Source organism: Spinacia oleracea, chromosome 6, assembly GCF_020520425.1.
Source record: "Spinacia oleracea cultivar Varoflay chromosome 6, BTI_SOV_V1, whole genome shotgun sequence".
NCBI classification, from domain to species: domain Eukaryota; kingdom Viridiplantae; phylum Streptophyta; class Magnoliopsida; order Caryophyllales; family Amaranthaceae; genus Spinacia; species Spinacia oleracea.
In genome coordinates, this window is record NC_079492.1 from 143,678,619 (window position 1) to 143,701,678 (window position 23,060).

Sequence of the window (23,060 nt, forward strand, 5' to 3'; positions counted from 1 at the left end):
CTTCAGTTTCATTTGGTATTGAAACATGTTTTGGGGGTGAGATATAAGAGATGCTTGCCTTGCCTTGGTGCCTGATGCCCTCCATACTAGGGGTGTTAACAAGCCGAGCTGAGCCTGCTCGGAAACTACTTGATGCTCGGCTCGATAAAGCTCGTTCGACGCTCGATACGAGCAGGCTCAACTCGAGTTCAAGTTCAACTCGAAATCTTAATGAGCCAAGCTTGAGCTATCGATAGCTCGGCTCGACTCGAAAGCTAGTGAATAAGCTCGAGTTCTTTTCAATATATGTATTTTTCGTAAAATAATTTTCTGCATAAAATAATTTTCAATAGATATTTATTGATCAACATGTTTCTTAGTTAAACATTTAATGATCAACCTCAAACGAGCCTATTGAACCTCAACCGAGTCTACTGAGTTTCGAGCTAAACCGAGATCAGTATTAATGTTTCGAGCTAAACCGAGCTCGGTATTAATGTTTCGAGCTCATGCCCGAGCCCAATTTCCCATGAGCCGAACCTTAGCTTACGAGCTTCGAGCCGAGACCAGTCTCGCTCGGCTTATTAACACCCGTACTCCAAACAGATGAACACAACAAAAATAATATTACGGAGTACTACTCTTATAATCACCAAGCCACCACTCCGCATCAAACCTTGAATGTAATGAAAGATAGGAAAACAAAACTGCAAGTACATCAAAATGACTATCATGCAACTCATAGATCAGTAATTTACAGGTGCTAAATTCAGTTTCGCATACAGAAGACATCACGTAATGCCATTTTACACCATTATGTGAGCTGATTCAGCAAAAACAAATATTACGGCCAACGACATTGAAGATAAACACCGGTGAGATAAAACCATCTATAAAATTATTGATATAAGGGTTAAGGTATCATCAATCTCCTAGGAAATCTAGGATAATACAGGCTATTCTTTATTGAATACCAAATAAATTAAAATGGCAAAATCAAATGGGGAATTTAGATGATCACATGACGGCAAGTAACAGCACTTCTGTTTGTAGCCATAGATACGGCTTTCGAAAATAATCGTCAACCGCAAAAGAATATTCCCTCATGAATTTACCTTTTACTGTTTGCACTCTAGCAAAAACTGAAAAAATACCCTTCCGCTTCAATCTGATATTCTCATCTCCACCCCAAGTAAATCTTTCACAACTTCGTATGTGACAAATGCAATTGAAATGGATGGAACCACCTGAAGCATTTATAATTCAGAAATAAGACAATGACCAAAAAAGAAAATGTAAAATAGCAAGTATTTCTTATTACGAAGATGGGGGAGAACAACTTGCCTTCACAGAATTTGGTACCAAGCCCTTGTACAAAGCCCTAAAACCCTCATATCGAACTGTCTTCCTGAAGGCATCAATCATACCTGTATACTCAAGTGCAATCTTTTGCCCATCGCCAGTAATAACAGTAGATGCATCTTTCCAGCCGACCATCTGCATTCTTCGGCGTACAACATCAAGAGGGTAAGCAACAGTCTGGCCAATAGTCCCAGCAACAGCACCGCATCCAAGCCTTGTTGTTACACTCAACTCATTGTCCTGAACAAGCCCAAATGCTTTTTCTTTGATCAACCAGTCTTTCAGTGATTCATATACAGCAAAATTGAGACCCACATAAGGTACCTGTAGATAACGGAAGTCATTAGGACTGTTAAGTGAATAAATTCAAGTCTCACAAGTCACAATTTATCTTTTCCTTCCTGTTTGTGTGTTTTTATAAAAAGCAAGGGAGGTTCCTAATTGAAACTCAACCCAATTATAGCCTAGTTTTTGCGAGCCAAGCATTTGGAAGTGGGGAAGGGTAAAGGGATCCTCCACACCCCACGCACTTGCAGTTGAGACTTGAGAGGATTCAGCATTGTGACCTCGAGGTTACGAGGTGAATCCCCAACCAACAACTATACCAAGCTATAGATCACTTGTGAAAACATATGGTATCATTCCATTCAAGCTGATACTTGTCTCTAAGAATCTGGAAAATGCTGCCTTAAGCTTAAAAAACTCTCTATTGTGGCTACATCCCTCGACTAATTGATTTCCTTATATCGTTAGCTATTTAGCCATTAATTTCTTGATATCTTGCCAGCTAAGCTCTATGTATGTATGCCACGGATAGCCTCCCACATTATCTCATGCAATAGCATGCGGGCGTTGGACATCACAAGTAACAACAAGCGTGTTGAGCATCACAAGGCAATGTGGTAAACCATCGCATGGGGCCGCGCCTAGGAACAGTCTTCCCCTAAAGAGGTTTATTTGCGATTAGCCATAAATCAGTAAACGCTCACATAACAGTAACTCTATAATGGATTGTTTGGGGGACCATATGAAGTCCGTTGGGGATGAAACTTGGGGGTCCCACCTGTTATGGCCCGATGAAAATGATGGTCCGGCCAGTTTCCGCCTTTCCGGTTCAGGCCCAGAAAGGCCTCTTTGGAAGTAGACAGCCAGGATGGGCCTGAAAGCTTCTAGAATACCTTGGCGATGTCTTGAGCATTCGAGCATGGGTTTTTCTTGAAGTTTTAGTTCTAGATAGAAAACTCTAGAACACTCTTGTACATGTTGTCAGATATTTCTACAAATCTCTGTGTATGTAGGAGTTCCTAAAGAGGGTGAATTCTACAGAAGTTTAGGGTTTTCTTTCAAGTGTATAAATTATTCTAGGGTAGGAATATTCTAGAGATAGGTGGAGGTGGCCTATAACTAGGCATCAAGGCTTTCATTTGTACTCATAGAGTTTTTCAATACAAGCAAATGAATATTCTTAAGCTCTCTTGTGCTCTCTATCATTTATCTTCCTACTTACATTTACAATGAGAAAGGAAAACCTAAGGCACTTAGATTAGCAAGTGTGTGAACGAGCATACGAGTGAATGATTTGTGTGTTCGTAACTTTCTAGCTATACATGGTACACTTAGGCAATCGAAGGTATCTCTAGCACTAAGGGAGTTGTGCTACAAGGTACACTAAGATACTAGACTCATGCCATCGTTGGTAAATGTAGGAAACTGAAGTTTTATGTGCATTCATGGTTCCTACTCAAACTTAGGCTTAAACAACTATATTGAAATGGGTGTAATTTCCTTTTTTAAAAATTATTTCAAAATATCAAACTCAAACCCTGCACACAGTATCAGCGTTACCTGGTTCGCGCTTAACCCCCTCGAACCGCGAACCGGTTCTCCCCGTACCGATTTGCGGTTCGTCGGCGATCCAATTCACGATGTTTCGCGAACCAAACCAAAACCCTAGTCTTCAAGATTGAAGGTACGGGAAGTAGATAGAAGATATAATATGTTGGGGCTTTTGTTTGAGAAGGACATACGTGTTGATTACGACCGTCAATTAATGTTTTTGTTGTTCTTTCATCTTGCTGAATATAAAAACACCATGGCTGCAAGTTGCGAGCTACTCCATGGTGAAGGTGAAGGGTTGTTTTTGTGTGTTTATTTTTTTACTATCTCAGTGTCTTGTACTTTTTGTTTTGTTTGTTTTATTTTTTACTATTAGTCTACTATTTGCTGATGCACATGGGTGTGTTTTATTTTTGTTTTATTTTTTTACTTTGTTTTGTACTTTTTCTTTTATTTGTTTTATTATTTACTTTTTTTCTGCGCTATTGTTGCATTGATCATGGTCTTATAATATTGTTGCATTGATTTGGCAGTTCATCATGCTTTTATTACTCAAATTCTCAAAATCATACTCCACATATACAGTTTAGGCCTCAATTCGAATGATGGTGTCATATTATTAAGGACACTTTTTTTAATAACACAAAATAATTCCAAACCCCTCCCACGAACCAAAAATCAGCCACCCACGAACCCCGAACCCGTACCGAAGCGAACCACGAATCAGGTAACTTTGCACGCTCGTATCATTAATGGTTAAGTTAGTGTAGGATGCTCGTATGAAGATCTAAAGGAGGTAAAGGGAAAAACGGGCACATCATAAGTAAAAAACTCCAATTCAAGGCTTAAAAAATGGAATTAACGATTGGATTATTTCAATTCATGAACCATTAGATTTGTACGGAAAGGTGTTTGTTTAGTTAAAAGAACGTGGGCAGAAATTATGAGGTTTTCCAACAGTTATAAGCACTACAATACCCATGAATGTCCACAAATTAAAATAAATAATAACATTATACTTGTCATTTTTTTTGAGTCTAAAGAACATGTAACAAAGCATCACTTGAAAATTGAGATGCGATATTTCAAATCTAACTCGCCAAGTTGGCTAGAGTAGTGGGTAATTCAATAAAAATCCCCCACTGATTGCATATTCGTTTTAACAAATTTGCAACACTTTAATGCCTCAATACCGTGTTTACTTAGTCATAGCAAGGATAACAAACAACTTCTAACAAGACCAAAACGTTCCCACCCCACCCCCCCCCCCCCCCCCCCACCATCGCCACTGCTGCTAGCCTGCGACAAACCACCCCTACTACTTGATATTGAGAGCCTAGGCGGCTAGCAAGCTAACTCAAAGTTTTAAGAGCAGAGAACAATTAAGCCCGAGTTATGCCCGACTAACAGCTATATCCAACTAGTTAATAGACTCAAAAATTTAAGCAACAATAGAGAACTCCTGCGGTCCCAATTTAAGTATCACTTTCCATTTATGTTCGTCCCGATTTAATTGACACACTCCCTTTTATTGTATAAAGTATAAACCCACGAATATTTTATCACCTCTCTCTTCTCACTGTCAAACATTCTTTCATTCCATTAAAAAATCCATCCATTATCTTCCATCGCATCTACTTTTTCTATTAAAAAATACACTGTATCACAACAACTTATCGTTTAAAACTTCGTGAAACCTTATGCAACAATTAAACTGGAAGGAGGGAGTAATACTTACCACACCAATCACAGAAGGGAGCCACCCTTTGTACAAGGCCCGGGCACCCTCTTCTCGGAGAACAGTTGTTAGAGCGTGATATATTCCTCTATACTGTTGAGGAGATTGAGCGGTCTGTATATGAATTATGAAAATAACAGGAGCATAACTAATCAGCAAAAAGGAGTACTTATTGAAAATTGGTTGGTGAAGAAAATTTCAGTTTGATACCTGAACAGTCAGCCGGCCTCGTACCATATCCATTGGGTACGTTGCTGACATGGCAATAATTCCAGCACATGCTCCAGCTCCAAGACGTAAAACAGGAGTCAGTTCAGCATTCTCTGCAAAAGTTAATGCAAAGATAAATCCGAGTCTCCTCCACATAACAACCCATCATCATACAATCCGTCAATAGTATATTCAATGCATCTTGAAAAAGCAATGACCTCATTAGTCAATCAGGTAATAAACCGTATCAAAGCTACTGCAACGAAATGATAGTAACTACGAAGATGAGTGTTACTGTCAATAAAATAAATGATCAAGCGAAGCTGCAAAGGAATATTTAAACCTAAAAGCACATTCTTAATAGGCTAGTACAATTTCTTCGAATATCCACTCATTCTTCCTCCAATTTCCAACTTATAAGGAGTGTCAACCAAAACTAGTTAGTATAGCCTCAGGCCAGAAAGGTCGGGAACAAACTCGAGTTTTTGTTTAGTTATTATATATCTTTATAACTTAACTTTCTAGAAAACACATACATAGTTACTCTTATTATATGTATGTAAGCCTATATGAGAGTGTATTCTAAAACAAAAAAACGGAAAGCGCCATTGATATGGTTGTGGCGTACTTGACATATCAATGGAATACTAACGAAAACATTAGACCTCTTTAACCAAAAAAAAAAAGGAAAAGGGGACACAAAAGATGATAAGATGAGACACGTAAAATTTGTCCTAAGAAATAGTCAAATCTCAGAATCCTATGTGCTTTCTCAAAATTTCACCTGCCACCCCTCGTTCTCTGTCCCTCTCTCTCTCTCCTTCTTGCATCGGTGGCAGTGGCCCTCGCGACTACAGGAAAACGACAACGGCAGTGATCTGCAAGCGCAACTGCTTTACTGCCACTGGCTTCACTAAACCGATCACCACCAGTGTTTATTATGCAATTTATGTGGGTTTCAAAGCTTCACTCTCCACAAGCAACTATTAGACCACCAGCCTACAGGCATACTGGCATAGACATGTGTCTGGACACTAACATATCACCACGACTGTCTGCCTGACATGTGGTTGTTTTCTTCTTTGATCTCAAGTACCTTATAAACAGCGCAATAACCACATTTTCCTCCCGGAATAGGTTAATGAGAGCCATATCAAAATAAGCATCGTGGGTAAGAAGACGCCATGCTTTCAGACATTCCTAATTCCCCTGGATCAGCAAAAACCCTTCCACTGCCTCCAATTAATCAACCAGACAGTGTCTTCTATATGCAAGAAAATTTTCTATGAAGGGAATTCGACTGAATCTTAGCATAAATATTCATTATTCATATTGAAACAAGTCAAGCCCGAGCCCAATTCAAGCATCAAATGGTCAAGCCACAAGCGAAACCAATGCCACAGTGGCACAGATAAGTTTCATATGCCCACAAACTAAAAAGATTAGGCTCTCTCTGATGCCCATCAAGAGATTCAATCTGAGACACACTAAAAGAATTAGACCAAAATTTTCTGTAAGTGAAAAGAAGTCACTTTTGTGTGTTCCTTTCCCCTTCTCTCCCCCTTTCTCATAAATCTATGACTTTATCTATGTCATCTTGTAAAAGGAAACAGAGCAGCAGCTTGCATGAAAACTCGCAAGAACCAAACATTCTAGGTAAGGGCAGTAAGGCTGTCTATGAGCAGAATGCCAGCTATATGCAACAGAAAATGCTGTTGCTCATACCATTTCCAGTTTGCTGCTGATAAAGCCACAGAATTCCCCTGTGTGATGAAAAAATTTCCATCAGTAAATTCGGAGAAACTAACTTCAGAAGTTAATGCAAAAAGTAATTGATACAAAGCACTGGGCTTCATAAACTTCAATTCTTCTCTACCACGAATATTTTAAATGATTATATGAGTGTCTACATCAGGCTCTGTCAAATAGAAGTCTTTAGATGGAATGGCTTAAACTGAGCTCTCCGCACAATAACAGGTTTTCTACCTGATTTTTCGTTCAAAATAGTTACTCAGGGAAGATAACAGAAGAGCACCAGTAATAAAATCCTAAAGGTCTATTCCATATTAAGTTGATGTTGGATTTTAGTGCATGCTAAAATGAAAAGGCCAAACCAAATAAAAAGAAGCAAAAGTAATAACATACTTGGATGCCTGCTCATAACTAAAGAATTTCACTGCTGAATTTGGAACTATACGAGCACAGTTAGTGCCGTTGCCTTTGAACAGCCCGCGAAATCCTTCAGTCTGCCATATATATTTCAAACCCTGAATTGTTCCATTGTATTTTATGCTGTGAGGATTCTGAACCTGAGAATAACAAAAACAGAAAATTGTCAAGAGAAATAACTTTAACTTTGAAGTCCACTATAAACATAGATATTGACAATAATATCATTCAATTCAAGAAACGGACTAGCACCTACAGAGATCTATCAATACAAACGCTATCGACAAAACTAACAACACATCTAAAACATCACATGCTGACTTTTGTTTTCAATGCAAAAAAAGCTATCATTAGTCTTCAAATAGTTCTAATGGTTGTAATAACTAATAAGTCTTCCATTGATAAACATCATATACAAGAAATAATTACTTTTGCACTTCTGATCTCAAAAAACTGATACTCCAGGTTTCTACATGGAAGAGAACCATTATATGCTTCCCCTAGCTCCAGTTAGTTATTTTGTACAACTCTGTAGAATGAATAACATTGTATACAGTCATGCTCCAGCAGTCACCACAACTCACCACAAAATTGTAACAGCTTTGCCTAATTGCCTCATGAAAGGCAGAGTATAGAAAAAACAGACGGCTCAATCCAGCAAGAAAATTCCTTTTTCTTTTCCATTTTCCATAATTCTTAACTGCAAGCTTGCATTTTGCAACATGTATTTAACATTATACTGATATTTATAAGATGATATTTTTGCAAAAAAATTAACAATAACGTAATCAAGTCTCCATTTTGGGACTAAGGCTTTGTTGTTGTTGTTGTTGTTGTTGTTGTTGTTGTTGTTGTTGTAACGTAATCAGGTCTCCATCAATCATTTACTGACTAATTAACTCAAACTTAAACAACAAGCTAAAGAGGACCTGATAAACCATTTACAAACAGAAGTAGTACAGAACAGAGACTGATTACACACCAAAAAATATAGATATACAGACAGATCAGATGTTTATAGAGTAGAATGGAAGTGGTAGCATGGTGAAATGAGTGCATATGTATCTTAAATGCATAGCATGGAACTAATAAGTACTCCTTCAAAAAAGATGATACTGCAACTCGTGCATTCTAATCAGATGATACCATCAAGATTACAAAGATGAAAAGCTTATGATCAAAGCAGCAGGAGCATATGTGAACTCACCTGCAGCAAAATTTTCAACCGTTCTAGAGGAGCAACTGCTGTTCGTGACCTGCAATTAAATTAAATAAAAGTCAGTTGCCAATCGATACGAAATTCACAAATTTCAAAGACGTTCACCGATTATCATTTTAAACAGTCAATTCATCGAGCAATTTGCGAGTTACTGGTAGGATCAATACTCAAATTACATCACTTTCCAATCAAATTAACTACATACAACAATATCCAAGTAATTCCAGAGTAAACTTCAAACAAATATGTTCATAAACAATTAAGAAACGGGAAAAAAAAAAACTCTAATCATACGGCTCAAAATGATGAAAATCTGAATCGATTTATTTCTGAAGGCACCATAAAATCAAAAAACACAGCAGTTGCCTATAATAATTCACTGTAAAACCTCATAAATTTTATTTCCCCTGCCTTTTCTCTCAGTCATTTTGTCGAACACTTAGCGCGCTACTAGTATCAATCACACATTCGATTCCACGAACTTAAACAATAGTACATCAATTCCACAAACATTCAAAACTAATCACATACTACTAAAAACACTTGAAAACATCAAAAATTCAATCATAATCAATTCAAACGCGGCCAAAATGAAACAAGCAAAGAAGAAACAGACGAAAGAGAGAGAAAAACGTACAATCCACCGGCGATACCTCCGGCAGCGAGTGATTTAGAAATGCTAAGAAGAGCATTTTTAGGAGATTTAACGCCTTCAGTCGCAGCTTTCGCTTCTTCCGCCAAATTCACGATCGTCGTAACCGCCGCCGCCTCGCCTCGCTGCTTCACATCTTCCGACGCCATTTCTTCTCTCTCTAAAACGCACAAATCGAAGAAGAATAAACCCTAGGAAACGACAATCACGGATACTTTCAGGCGGCGGGAGAATCGAGCATGCGGTTTTATCGGGTGGAAATGGGGGCGGAGGGGGAGAGAGAGAAAGATGGCAGAAAAAGGGTAAACAAGGGTTTATGGTTTTGTGAGAGAAGAAATGAAGAAAGCGGGCAATAGAGACCGAAAAATAATGATGGTGGTGAATTTCACGGTTGCCGCGTTCCGGCGCAAGTAAATCCCCGATAAAAATGTAAGCTTTTGCTAGGGTACGACTGTGGTCTGTATTACTCCGTAGTCCGTACTCAAGTAATTTATTTTATTTTTTCTTTTAATTACCAAAATTGATTGGTTCATTTTTGTTTGATAATCAGTTAATCCATTATTTTAGCCGGGATTTTTTTTGGTGTTATCACCTGGTTCACCCTTAGGGGCTAATCCAGATTCGGGGCGAGTTCTGGGTGGTTAGGTTTCAATCCCCTCCCAATTGTTGTTGCGGGGGATCGAACACGAGTTCTCCCTACCAAGTTCAGCCCCAATCACCACTGAACCAACAAGCAATTTTTTTTTTTAATAGGTAAGAAGAAGTGACCCTAACTGAACCAGCACGTCGCACAGGTTAACCAACCCAGCTCCGCATGTCATCGCTTGAGCCATTCCCAAACATTTCGCAGTTGATGGGGCTCGAACTTGTGACCTCCAAGTCACAAGGTGAGTTCCCCACCAACTTATGTTGGTTGAACCAACAAGCAATTGGTAGCCGGGATATTAAGGTGGGACATACGTAGTACTCCGTAGTATATTTTTGGATTATCTTCTACGATATTTTTCTTAAGCAAAGGGATAGAGTTAAATTAAATTACGAAACAATTTATTTATTTTCGTAGCAAATAATCTTTTGAAATTTTTCTAGAAAATATATAATGTCCAAACAAACATATTAATCACTATCCCTAAAATCTCACCTTGCAACTATAATTAAAGAAAACAAATGAAAACAGAATTTGTCCCTAGTAACATCTTCATAGCTAGATGAGAAGGAGGGGACATGTGTGTCCCAATCAAAATTTGCGAGATTTCTTTGGCAAAACGGTTCATGGATTATATTGCTTTCCATATTTTTCCTAAAATATTATAACTCATATTTGATCAAAATATATTTACGTATCATCTTTTGTGATATGGAGTATGTATAACGCCATGCTTGTTCAGTTAATAGTGCAATAGCTAGGACGTTATTAGCTTTATCAATAGACATTTACTTATACGGGGTTATAATTCAGTAAATTCCATCTTTATTGGACGATATGTCTATTTGAACGTTTCACACCAAAGACGAATGGGTGTGACAACGAGTCATATATTCGATTTTGTGCTAACAAAAATTTCTTAATTTTATATTGTAATGTGAACATCTATATGTATTTATAATTTTTTTTTTATTGATGAAAATTCATGTCATTATTAGTTGATAGTTAACGTGGTATACCATACTACCTCCGTTCCTAAAAGTTTTTTACGCTTTCCGTTTTAGTCCGTTCCTGAAAGTTCTTTACACTTCTACTTTATTTCATTTTTACTCTTATTTGGCCCACCATAACTTACCCACTCACAATACTTTAATATTAGTTTCCACCCACTCACATTGGTGGACAATTTATAGCCACTCATTTTCCATTTGTTACCCCACCATCACATGTTCACCAAAATTCCTTAATTACCGTGCAAATAGTAACCGTAAAGATCATTTAGGAACGGAGGTAGTATTATAGACTCATAGTCATGGATTGACAAATACTGACTCTATTTTTCTAAGTTATACTCATTTTTCATTTACACCGGCTTTTCTAATTAAGTTATATTCATTTTTACTTTATTCAATCTATGTTTACATTTTATTTATATTTTATCATCTCCAGCTTTACTTCTTGAGACCCTCTTACTCCCTATCTTTCTCTTCATAAAAGCAAATAAACCCATGGGTGGTCTCCCTTTTTTTTCCCTAAAGAAACCATCATTTGTCAATTAGGAGTATATAACTACGTGCCACATCAATTGTCAACTAATGATGACATGTAGGATACCGCAAATTTTTGGCTATACCCGGGTACAGCCAAAGCTGGCTGGAGTCAAAGCTGGCTGTACCCCCGTCAAAAACGATGTCGTTTTGTGTTGTTTAAAATGAACATTAATATACTGGTACAAAAATGAACATTTACTATTTCGGAAATGAACATTTATTTATTTATTTGGAATGAACATTTACTATTTTGGAAATGAACATTTACTATTTTGGAAATGAACATTTATTTATTTATTTGGAAATAAACTACAAAAATGAACATTTACTATTTCGGAAATGAACATTTATTTATTTATTTGGAATGAACATTTACTATTTTGGAAATGAACATTTATTTATTTATTTGGAAATAAACCATATAGGCGCTTGTAAAAACATAAAAGACCACTGAAGTGAACAATTTCATTATGAACATTAACCATATATTTATTGTGAACAAACAAATAAACAAGAAAGAACAAATAATTCAACAAAAAAGAACAAACAATATAAAAAAGAACATAAAATTCCAGAAAAAAGAACAAACAATACAACAATTATGAACAATTTTATGATGAATTTTAAAGCCAACATGAAAGAACAAACAATACAACAATAAGTTTGATGAATGATTTAAAAAACAACAACAAAGAACAAACAGTACAACAAGAAAGAACAAACAATACAAAAAGAAAAAATAAAAGATTAATGAAGAGTTTAATTATGAACATTAACCATATGATTATTATAAACAAACAAATAAACAAGAAAGAACAAACAATATAAAAAAGAACATAAAATTCCAGAAGAAAGAACAAAAAATACAACAATTATGAAAATTTGATGATAAATTTAAAAAACAACATGAAAGAACAAACAGTACAACAAGAAAGAACAAACAGTACAATAAAAAGGAAAAAACAGTCGACAAAAATTAACAAACAATATGAGCGCGTCATTTTTGGGGGGTACAGCCAGAGCTGGCTGTACCCGGGTACAGCAGTTAGCGATTGGTAGGATACATGGCAATGTAGGATACTAGCTAGTAGTTAGAATATGAGTATGTATGTAATTTTTATTGGTTTGTTTCCTCAAAGTATCAATATTTCGGCGGAAATTGATTTTAATTTAATGAAATATGGGCCATTGCTATCTTCCCTTTAAAATAATAATAAGAGAATAGTTTTTAGATTAATAGCATATGTATACATATTCTAAAATTTTAAATTACAAGCCCATCACATATTTATCTAACATAACCATAAATCTATATAATTCGAGCATAAGAAAAAATTCATCAGTTACGTATGTATATTTTAATTTCATAAACTAGCTACTAATATAGTACACATTTTAATTTTTGTCTATCATTTTCCAAAACAATTTCTTATCTAGTTATTTTTTAAGCTACACCGGCAGATGTCAGTATGTCGGATCTATGCATAATTTAAGAAAGTGATCCCAATTTACATAATTACATTATTCAATGTGCAAGTAGCTTCAATTCGTGGTTAGTACTTACTCTACTTAATTAGCTTGCATTTGGAATGTGAAGGTGACAATTTAATCTCCATTTTTTAACATTTTCAAAAATTAACGTACTTGTATAAAGAATGTAAGAAGGAAAAAAAATTCTATATAGGGAGTAGTAGAACTGTAGAAGTATAATACTCCCTCCGAACCTAAATGTTATTCCCGTTTGTCATTTTACACGGTTATTAAGAAAAAAGAAACATTTTAAGATCAACTATTATTAATCTAGTTTTATGGGGAATTGTTGATTTTTGATTCCATTTTCACAAGAAAACAAAATAGTTGAACCAATAGAATTTAAGGAATAAAAATGCCAACTCATTAATCCATCCAAACTTAAACCAACCAATGAGACTACAAGGTTTTTTATTGATAAACCAATAGAATTACAAAGTTAAAATTACAAGGAAGAGATTAAAAAGGAAATAAAAGAAATGGGAAGATTATTTTGGGACACTAAAAAAGGAAACGGGAATAACATTTAGATTTGGAGGGAGTATATAATTATATATAGTTGGTGGAGTACGTCAAAAAGCCATGCATGACGTAAACACGTCTAGTAATCCACATGCATGCATGATGCATGATTAGTTCGGCTAGTCAACCACTAATAATACCGAGTACCATTTCTCACTATAATTAGAAATAATAATAAATGATCAATATTTCCAACTTGCAATCCGACCCACAAACACTAAATAATTAAACTAAAATTATAAAATCTAATTTAAAGTGTACACATTACAACGGTCCAAACTTTACACTACAACGTTAACAATCAAAAACCGAAAATTGAATTATAGAATTCTACAATAATCAGGATTTAAATTAAAGAGTTTATTTTCTTCACTTTTTATTAATCCAAAAAAAATGAAGCAAGAAATAGAAAGATCATTAACATCTTTATCCTCAAAAAAAGCTCCAATGGTATGGGATTGTGGGAGTCCTCTCTATGATTCATTTGAATTATCTTCTTTATCTCACATCATCGAACGGCATATGATGGCTTTGCCACCATCATCATCATCATCTTCATCGACAAGATCATCGTTGTCGTCGTCGTGTTCGTCCTTACGATCCGAAGGTACTAGCTTTGATGAAGGTTTGAAGAGGAAGGTGGAGTGGGAAGAAGTGAGTAAGAAGAAGAAGGCAGAAAAGAGGATTAAGGTTAGTGGGTGTTTTAGTCTTAATAGCAAATTATGGAAGAAGTAATTTGTTATGAAGTTGTTAATTAAGAAGGAGGGGAATTAAGAAGGGTAATTAACAATTGCAAGTGAAAAAGCATGCAATTAAGAACTTGCAAATGGGAATTAATTACTAGCTAGTGGATATGTAGAATAATCCCTCTATGTTTCTGGAATTTGGATCTACAACAGAGTATTATTAGTATTAATTAGTGTTCTTTAATATATCTTGCTTTTTAGCGCCATTGATTTTTTTTTTTAATTTGCAAAAGAGCCATAAGAGCTATCCGAATTATAAATGGGTCGCAAAAAAAACCATAATAGCGAAAAGGCAGACCCGGCCCATATATCATACACCAATATTCATATTTCATTTCATTAATTACTTAATTAGTAGCCCTGTATAGTGATATTTCATTAATTAGTAGCCCTGTATAGTGATTAAGTATATGAGCAATTGATTGAGTTGTACAGTTTTGTGACTATAGTCTAATTACAATTTTCTTTTAACGTTTTTCTTGTGAGACAATTAAATTAAACTGTTGTATACTCCAAATAATTTCCATGCATAAACAAACTTTTCCCTTACCTTTAGCATTTATCTGGTTTTCGTTGCTACAATAACTAAGACGTTATTAGTTTATATTCCGTAATTAATTAAGTATTATAGAGAAGGCAATTTTGCCAAATACAACCTAATAAAGTTCTCTATTTGTCAATTACAACCTCAAATTTCTAATTTTGTCAATTACAACCTTAAACTTGTACATCTATTTTAAATTACAACCCGAAACGATTTTTCGACACAAATCACCAGAAGATGATGTCATAATGTTATTAAAAAAAATTGAAGTACATAACATCTGTAAAAAAAAATAATTTTTTTGATTATTGTTTTAATTCTTATTTATCGATTTAATTTTTTTATAGAAAATATGTAACTATTTTTTTTAATAACATTATGACATCATCTTCCGGTGATTTTTTCCGGAAAATAATTTCGGGTTGTAATTTAAATGGATGTATAAGTTTAAGTTGTAATTGACAAAAATAGAAATTTGAGGTTGTAATTAGCAAATAGAGAACTTTAGTAGGTTGTATTTGGCAAATTTTCCTATAGAGAAATTAGAATATTAATGGTCAATGTTGTGCAAATGCAAAAATATTCCGTCAAAGCGATGCATCGGTTTAGAAACAAAAGAAATACAAAGTATATACGTAGTATAAATAAATAATTATCAATATTACAATATAACTATAAATTACTCCCTTAGTCGCTCCATCCTTTTTTTTTGTCCCATTGGAAACTCAATGATTTTTATAAGGAAAAATAATAATTCATGTGCTATCTTGTTATGTTCTTTTTGACACATAGTCATAACATACTTGATAAAACATAAAAATATATAATGTCTTTAAAGGATACTTCACATACTCCGCAGTTAGAAGTCTTACAACCAAGAATATTGGCAAACATTCTTAGAAGCAACAAATAATGCAAATGCAATTCAAACCAGTCAACACGATAAACAATTCAAGGTAGTCTATTGAAACAGACAACAATTCAAGGCAGTTTACTGAAACATACAAGCCTCGACAACCAATTGCAAAACATGGTCAATATCATGATCAATTTACTCTTATTTTTAATAAAGTAAGATGAAAGGCTCTATCGGGTTGGAACCGTGCATATATCAACCTGATTGGGGTCAGCGGGATATACACTTTAAAAATGAGGAGAATGATAAGGGAAATTCTCTCTCAAAGTCCCTAATGGTGATTAAGCCTTCGATAAAATCCTACTCCGTACTACGTATCTATTAGGAAAAGACACTGTTTGATATCAATTTATTGTTAATGAGTTTCCTATTACTCCCTCCGTCCCATAATATAGTGCCTGCTTTCCTAAAATGGTGTCCCTAAATGATGTGCCTATTTCTATTTTAAACCATTAATTTTTACTTTGAAAATTGTATTTTTTGACTTTTATTCAACCCATGTGCTTGATTTTTGTCTTTTTTAGGCCTATTTATTATGTACACACCTTTAATCTCTAATTTCTCTCTCCATAAAAGCCAACTAACATGTACTTTATCTTGAAAGAACAAATAATTATTGTTTTTATTATCAATGTTATACTTTACCTTAATAACCGTGATTTTGGTCAAACGGGCACTATATTATGGGACGGAGGGAGTATAAGTTTATAAGTTATAACTATTCCACCACTACCACTAGTCCACTACTAGTCACTAGTTCAACTTCTAGAACATTTTTTGTTTAACATTTCGAACTACTTTTGTCTAATATAGCCTAGACCCATTCTAAACTACCTTTGACTTTTTGATCTGTCTTTACTAATTCCAGGTTACATCTGGTCAAACCTTCCCCTAACATCACTACATGACAAACCAAGACTTTTTCCAAAACAGACGTGGCAGCTATGACGCACTACCTTTTACTTTAGAGATCTTGCTGACAATGTTCTTCAACTTTAAACGCGTCGTTTTTACCACTTAAAACTTGGTCGTTCCAGATTACAGTTGACATCGTCGGGAATTCAGTTGACGTGTTCCTTATTCCCTCAAAAAAAAAATTACTCTTTACTCGTCGATGACTTCTTCATCCCCTTCAAATTCAAGCAAACTATAAAGGGGAAGAAAAACTAAAGATTTCTTTTAGGGTTTCTGAATTTTTTTGGTTTTCTTCCTCAAATTTGGTCGAATTTCTGGTAAGTCTTCCATAAACCCTCTTACTCATTTTGCAGATCATCCAGAAAAACTAAAAAAAAGTTGAAAGTCAAAAGTTGAAATGGGGGACATTCAACTCCTTTTAATTTGATTGATTATATTTTGGTTGAATTCTGATTGATGGGTGTGTTGAGATTTTGAGTATTTATATGCATTTTTGATTTAATTACTGTAAGTAGTTGTTGTTCTTGTTGTTATTGTTTTGTGGTGTGAATTTTACTGGGGATTATCTCTGGTTATGTCGGAGATTCGACTAGTTCGATGCCCGAAATGCGATAAGGTGTTGCCGGAGCCTACTGTGTATACTGTCTACCAATGTGGTGGCTGTGGTGCTATACTTAAAGGTGAATTTCAAATTTTTTTGACTGTTATTTGTAATGCACATAAGGTGTTTGTTAATATGTCTGACTGAGTTTTTATTTTCAATTTGTTTGTTATTCTAATGAAATGAACAGCTAAAAAGAAGTCATCTGGAATTGAAAAAGTGGTGAATTCTGAAACAGTTGTTGATAAGGTGATAGAGGAGGATATGATTGGAAAGGGTAGTTTTGATATGGGTGGTAGATCACCGGCGAGATCCACATTTGGGGATGGGGATGGAAGCAAGTCATCAATGGAAGAGCGTCATGAGACTGAGTTTCGCTTACCTAAATCACCTTTGAGGGACAGGTTTTTGAATGATGTTAGTTTTTCTCCGGCCAGGTCAAGAAATGTTAGCCCATCACCAGTGAGGGGCAACAGTTCAGGTGATCTAGATATTGATGGGATTGGCATTTCACCAGGCAGGTCAAGAAATATTAGCAAGTCACCTATGAGGGAGCGAGGGAGTAGATCCCCAATGAGTGTGAGAACGAGAATGGCTAGTAGGTCTCCCATGAGGGGGACAGATTCTGTTGGTAAATCACCTACAAGGACAATGAATGGAAATATTGTTTCTAAGTTTGATGAATACGATCAGAAAGAACAAGAGGGAACGGGGGTTGATAATGATGGGCCAGAGGAAATAGTGAGGAATGACAAGATGGCTCCCAAAACTTCATTTAATACATGGCTTCCTGATGATAAACATCCCAAAGAGTCTAATGATAACAAAATAAATAACGGAAGAATGAAGTGGAGAGATCTAAGTGGTGATGAGGCTGATCGAATCAGTGAAGGGAAGGAATCTGTTTATGCTGATGAACACGGGATGATTTCAGAAGGATCAATTGATAATCCAATTCATGGAAGTGGCTATAGCACGGGAAGAATAGACAGAGATTTGAGATTTAGGGATGATTCTGTCGGAGGGAATGGAAGACCCAGGGCCATTGGAAGTGGCGAGGATAGGGTGATTCACAGAATTTTAAGGGCAGGTGAACACAGGAGGAATTCAGCTTCTTTAAGTGAAGTTGACGGACCTTCAAGTTATCATATGGACTCCATCCATGGCCGCTCAAGGCACAGTTTTGAATCTCAGAGAGGACCTGCTAAGATTCAGTATATGAGGCATCATGAGTTCAGTCAGAACTATCAGGGATCTGAGCACCAATATCCATCAGAATCAGAAGAAGAGTATTTGGGATACAGGCAGGGATATGAGCAGCAGTTTTCACCAGATAAACATATGCCAAGGCCGTCTTACTTCAAACATGGACCCGGTGTAGTTCATGAAATGGAAAATATATATAATCACCCCCCTTTATATGATGGTCGTCCTAAGCATCCACAGTTTCCACATCGTTCAAGGTTGGGTTATGTTCCAGGGAAGTCCTTGGACTTCGATCAGGATTCTTTCAGATCATATCGCGATGGGCCACATAGTCACCATCCTGCATGTTCTTGCTCACTCTGCAATGCCAATGATTGGGAAGGCCATATGATGTCCCCCAATCTAGCGGCCCATCCAACACCTAGACATAGTATGAATCTACCAAGACATGTACCAAGGACCTATGATCCTAGAATGGCACATACTGGTCCTCGAGAACGACCTTCCCACCTTGCTCCTCATGCAAGGAGAGTTCTGATAGCTAGCCAGAACAAACGGATTTGCCTCCCTATTGCTGGTGGAGCTCCCTTTGTATCATGCCATAGTTGCTTTGAGCTGCTCAAATTGCCTGGGAAGTTCATGACCAAGAAGCACAAGAAGGAGTATCAATTGCAATGTGGGGCTTGCTCCTCTGTTATGTCCTTTGATCATCAGAATAGGAGTTTTGATGTTCTTCCTACACAGAAGAAACCGGATCCTGTTAAGAGTGTAAACACTACTACCGTCTTTGGTGAAGTGTTGAATGACCCAGGTCATAGACGTCAGCATGATAGCTTTACTGCTACTAGTACAAATGTTGGATCTTATGATTTTGATGCAACAGGGCATAGCTTCAAGTCTATAGAGTCTGTAGCCAATGAAGAATCAAGAGGGCGGAGAATGTGCTTCCGAACTCGACCATATACTGGAGGTGTTTCTCCATCATCTCTTTCTAAGGAAGAACACATTTCAGATAGAGAAAGCGTACAAAGCAGCCGTCCCAGTTCTTCAGAGATACCCTTGAAGATGCGTCCTCCTCCTGGTTCACCTTTGCAGGAACATCTTGATTACTCTGGCCAATACACAAAAGCTGAGGCAGAATATATAAGAAATTATGCTGGAGAAGAGAAACAAGATACCTCTCAAGACAGCTCTGTGGTAAATACAGCAATTACTTCAGAGAATGAAGATAACTCCCATGAGTTATCAACTAGTTTATCCGACTCGGGGGATGCTCCAAAAGAATACAAAGATGAAACCAAACCTTCCTCGAAATCTCCTTTCTGGAGACCCTTCTCACCAAAACCCGGTCCTGCTTCCCCTGAAAAAGCCGAGGTATATGTCAATGGTCAGCAGGTACCGCTTCATGTAATTAAAAAGGCAGAGAAGCTTGCTGGATCTATTGAACCAGGAGACTACTGGTAATCCTCTGCAATACCTTTTAACTTCATTTTCTTTGAAACTCTAAGAGCATGTTTGGTATAGCATTTTTCAATTGTTGGTAATGGAATCAATCAACTAATTCCATTACCTATTGTTTGGTATGAGAGATGGATAACACATTCCATTTTCGAAGGTTACCATTACCACCAATTTGTTACCATTGCTAACCTTGTGGTAACAAAGCTTTCCCTCCTCAATCTCTAATTTGATACAAGAGATTGCTTTCCTCGAGTATACCAAACAACAAATAATGGTAACAATTAACGTTACCATTTCTCCTTCTTAAATGTTTCCAATCCCATTCCCTTTCCTATTTCATACCAAACATGCTCTAAAATTCAATATATGTATGCAGTAGAATGAATGATCCTAGGTTGGTCACTCAGTTGTTTCTTAAAGGACATTCCTCATATTTTTTTCAATTTGTAATTTCGTTTCAGGTATGATCCCAAAGCTGGTTTTTGGGGTGTAATGGGCCATCATTGCTTAGGAATACTTCCAGTGAGTTAGAGTACTCAACAATTCCTTTTATTACTTTTAGATTCATCTACTTCCTTGCAGTTTTCCCATACTATGTTAGTAAATTTAAGAAAGTGGAATTGTTGTTTGTGTTGCAGCCATCTATTCAAGAATTCAGTTTTCCCATGCCAGCAAGTTGTTCTAGAGGGGACTCTGCTGTTTATGTAAATGGCAGAGAGCTTAAAAAAAGAGAACTTAATTTACTTTCCAGTCGAGGACTTCCAACTACGAAGAACAAGAGATATATTGTTGATATATCCGGAAAAGTTCTGGAGGAGCAGAGCAAGGACTTCATTGTTAACCTTGGAAAACTTGCCCCCACGTAAGTTTCTCTGAAGCTTTTGTTAGTTCAATTGGGGTTATACTTAAGACTTGAAACTGTTCTGCATGCATGGATTATCTTATGTTAGTTCAATGATTTTTCCCGTATTCACTTGTTATTGCATCTGTTGAGGTTTTACCTGCTAATTCAATTCTTCAGGCTAAGAAACTACATGGAATTTTTGGACAATGTTAGTCAATTCATGAGTCGTGACCCTTCTGCATCACACTTACAAAATTTCATTACACTATGTCAGCTCAAGTAGCCCCTTCTTTACACCAGAAACCTCATGTATATTTTGATAATGTAAATGTTCAAGTATGGCGGTAAATTAGTTGTCCTATTGTATGTATTTTGGTCAATTGATTGGGAAATCATGATCCTATTACTTTGAATACTGCCTACATGTTTCAGAAGTTAGCTTTGAGTCTTCTTTACTACAGTACAATTTTAGCTGCAGACACTATCATTAATCCGAAAACATTTTTGGTTCAGTTTTGGTTATGCACTGTAAGTCTATGTCTTAGTCAGGCACTTACAGGAGTGATTTTTTCTTAAATGTCCGTAATTAGCAAACCGTGATTAGACTTGGTTAAGGGAAACATAGATATTTCATCCCCTGCAAGCTTTCGGACTATTGGACAATTAGCCAAACTCATGTTGAATTCAGCGCCTCAATATCAAAATTACTCGCTCTATCTTTTTATTTTGTTTCCATGTGTTATTGCTAGCTGCAGTAGTGGACTAGCTAGTAACTGTTCTTTGTTATTCTATTTTCCATTCTTGTTGATGGGTTTTTGTTTCTTCTTTTGTATCAGAGTTGAGAAGAACAAGCGTGGATTTGGTATGCGTGTTCCAGAAGAGTACATTACTTGATTGTTAAAACCACCACAGCAACCAACAATGTGACATTCAGCTCACATTGTGATCTGTAAAGTGCAAAATATCCCATATGAAATTTGGGTGTAAATCATTAATTTCCTCGTTATCGTGGTATATATGTAGTGTGTTTGTATTTGTTTGATTCACGAAATACCACCCATTCTTTGTAAATTGTTCTAACGTCTAAGTTGTCATTATCGATTCATCATTCTTCTTCTTGGTAGTTCAAGATCCAAGTCTATCAGTTCAAGATGTTGACTTTGGAGCATGATTGTGTGACATACAAGTTATTGAGGATTTCTCATTTAGTACTGATCTGTAACTCTGTAAAACTAATACAAAAACAACCAGTTGGAGATTTTCCAACTTGTTTGTTATTCTTTTTATCTGTCTTCACAGAATTTTTAAATGCAGTCTGTTCATTATTTCTCAACAGATCTGTTGAAGCAGATATACCAACTAGAATTTTAAGGGCTATTTTTTTTAGCAACTTGACTTCAAAAAGTTTGTGTTGTGATTGTTTATGCATTTTGTGGAATCATGAACATAAACTTTTCAACTTAAAGTATAGTTTTTTTGTTGTGGAATTATGAAATGACAAGATTCAATTTTTTTTTTCCACTTTATCTTTCTATCTCTCTTAAAGGAGATTATGAATATCTTTACTTTATTAGGAGATCCAAAGAATAATCAATGATAAAATTTTATTAGGAGCACTATTTGCTGTTGTTCAAATCTAGTGAGGATGAGTTTAGGAGATCAATACATGATCATTTCCTCACAAGGAAAGTTCAAGTGGCCAAACCCGAATGTATTGTTTTTTTATGATTTTTTTTTATTTTCTTATGGTAGTATATATTTACGATGATTTATCAAGATCTGCAAAACGCAGCTTTAAAGAATTAACTCAATTTTTACTTTCAAAACAAATAATTTTAAGCTTACTTGAACATAACTCCAACGCTTTGTGCTTGGTGAGAGCAATATAATTCGATATTTTCGCATCTTTTCAATTATTGGTCTTTGGAATTTGATTATGTGAGATCTCTATTGACTATTGACTGAAATCACAAGTAAAATGTTTTCCATATTTATGTTGTCGATTTCTCTTAGTAAAACTACAAGTCGTTCCCTCATTTCGCAACCCCCATGAAGTATTCATGAAGCTGGAGAAAGTTAAGGGTGAGTTATTCCATGTCTTTTTTTTATTATAGATTAAGTGAGTTATTCCATTGGTAATAGTGTGAATGATTTTTTTAGTAAAGACTCTAGTATAAATATGAAAAGCGGAGGGAATTTGGAGATTAGTATGTAATTCTCAAACTATATTCAAAACTATGAAAGTTGAAGGATTGAAAGTCATGTGGGCAAAGTAATTTTCCCCCTCCAACCCAATCAAAAGTAGCCAAGTAAGACCGATCCTATCCAAAGCTTTATATTCCATGACATTAATAAAGTAAGTCCGGTCCGGTCCAAAATCGGTTTTCAAATGATGTCGAACCGAAAATGAGAAC

General features: G+C 35.9%; 3 protein-coding genes across 3 annotated transcripts; 2 read left to right on the plus strand and 1 right to left on the minus strand.

Annotated features, from left to right (window-relative positions):
* Positions 1-693: 693 nt before the first annotated feature.
* Positions 694-9,620, minus strand: LOC110786447 (mitochondrial adenine nucleotide transporter ADNT1). The gene is made up of 8 exons (XM_021991004.2): positions 9,151-9,620; positions 8,502-8,550; positions 7,271-7,434; positions 6,851-6,888; positions 5,126-5,238; positions 4,916-5,029; positions 1,324-1,665; positions 694-1,226 (listed from the first exon to the last, which is right to left on the minus strand). The coding sequence occupies exons 1-8, from the start codon at positions 9,312-9,314 to the stop codon at positions 1,143-1,145; spliced, it is 1,068 nt and encodes a 355-aa protein (XP_021846696.1). The 5' UTR covers positions 9,315-9,620; the 3' UTR covers positions 694-1,142.
* Positions 9,621-13,279: 3,659 nt separating this feature from the next.
* Positions 13,280-16,776, plus strand: LOC110786446 (uncharacterized). The gene is made up of 2 exons (XM_021991002.2): positions 13,280-14,103; positions 16,488-16,776. The coding sequence occupies exons 1-2, from the start codon at positions 13,807-13,809 to the stop codon at positions 16,512-16,514; spliced, it is 324 nt and encodes a 107-aa protein (XP_021846694.1). The 5' UTR covers positions 13,280-13,806; the 3' UTR covers positions 16,515-16,776.
* LOC110786445 (uncharacterized) lies at positions 16,671-21,981 on the plus strand. Its single transcript, XM_021991001.2, has 5 exons — positions 16,671-17,214; positions 17,326-19,801; positions 20,264-20,324; positions 20,441-20,664; positions 21,483-21,981. Exons 1-5 carry the CDS (start codon positions 17,109-17,111, stop codon positions 21,538-21,540), a joined length of 2,925 nt encoding a protein of 974 aa, XP_021846693.2. The 5' UTR covers positions 16,671-17,108; the 3' UTR covers positions 21,541-21,981.
* Positions 21,982-23,060: the final 1,079 nt, after the last annotated feature.

Bases quoted from the DNA above. Each gene is read 5' to 3' on its own strand.
- LOC110786447 (XM_021991004.2), bottom strand. From the start codon at position 9,314: ATGGCGTCGGAAGATGTGAAGCAGCGAGGCGAGGCGGCGGCGGTTACG. The intron at 6,889-7,270 runs GTATGTTATTAC...TTCATCACACAG, and splicing joins AGTTATGAGCAGGCATCCAA to GGGAATTCTGTGGCTTTATC. The intron at 1,666-4,915 runs GTAAGTATTACT...CGTTATCTACAG, and splicing joins TCCCTTCTGTGATTGGTGTG to GTACCTTATGTGGGTCTCAA.
- LOC110786446 (XM_021991002.2), top strand. From the start codon at position 13,807: ATGAAGCAAGAAATAGAAAGATCATTAACATCTTTATCCTCAAAAAAA. The intron at 14,104-16,487 runs GTTAGTGGGTGT...TACTAATTCCAG, and splicing joins AGGCAGAAAAGAGGATTAAG to GTTACATCTGGTCAAACCTT.
- LOC110786445 (XM_021991001.2), top strand. From the start codon at position 17,109: ATGTCGGAGATTCGACTAGTTCGATGCCCGAAATGCGATAAGGTGTTG. The intron at 17,215-17,325 runs GTGAATTTCAAA...TGAAATGAACAG, and splicing joins CTGTGGTGCTATACTTAAAG to CTAAAAAGAAGTCATCTGGA. The intron at 19,802-20,263 runs GTAATCCTCTGC...ATTTCGTTTCAG, and splicing joins ATTGAACCAGGAGACTACTG to GTATGATCCCAAAGCTGGTT.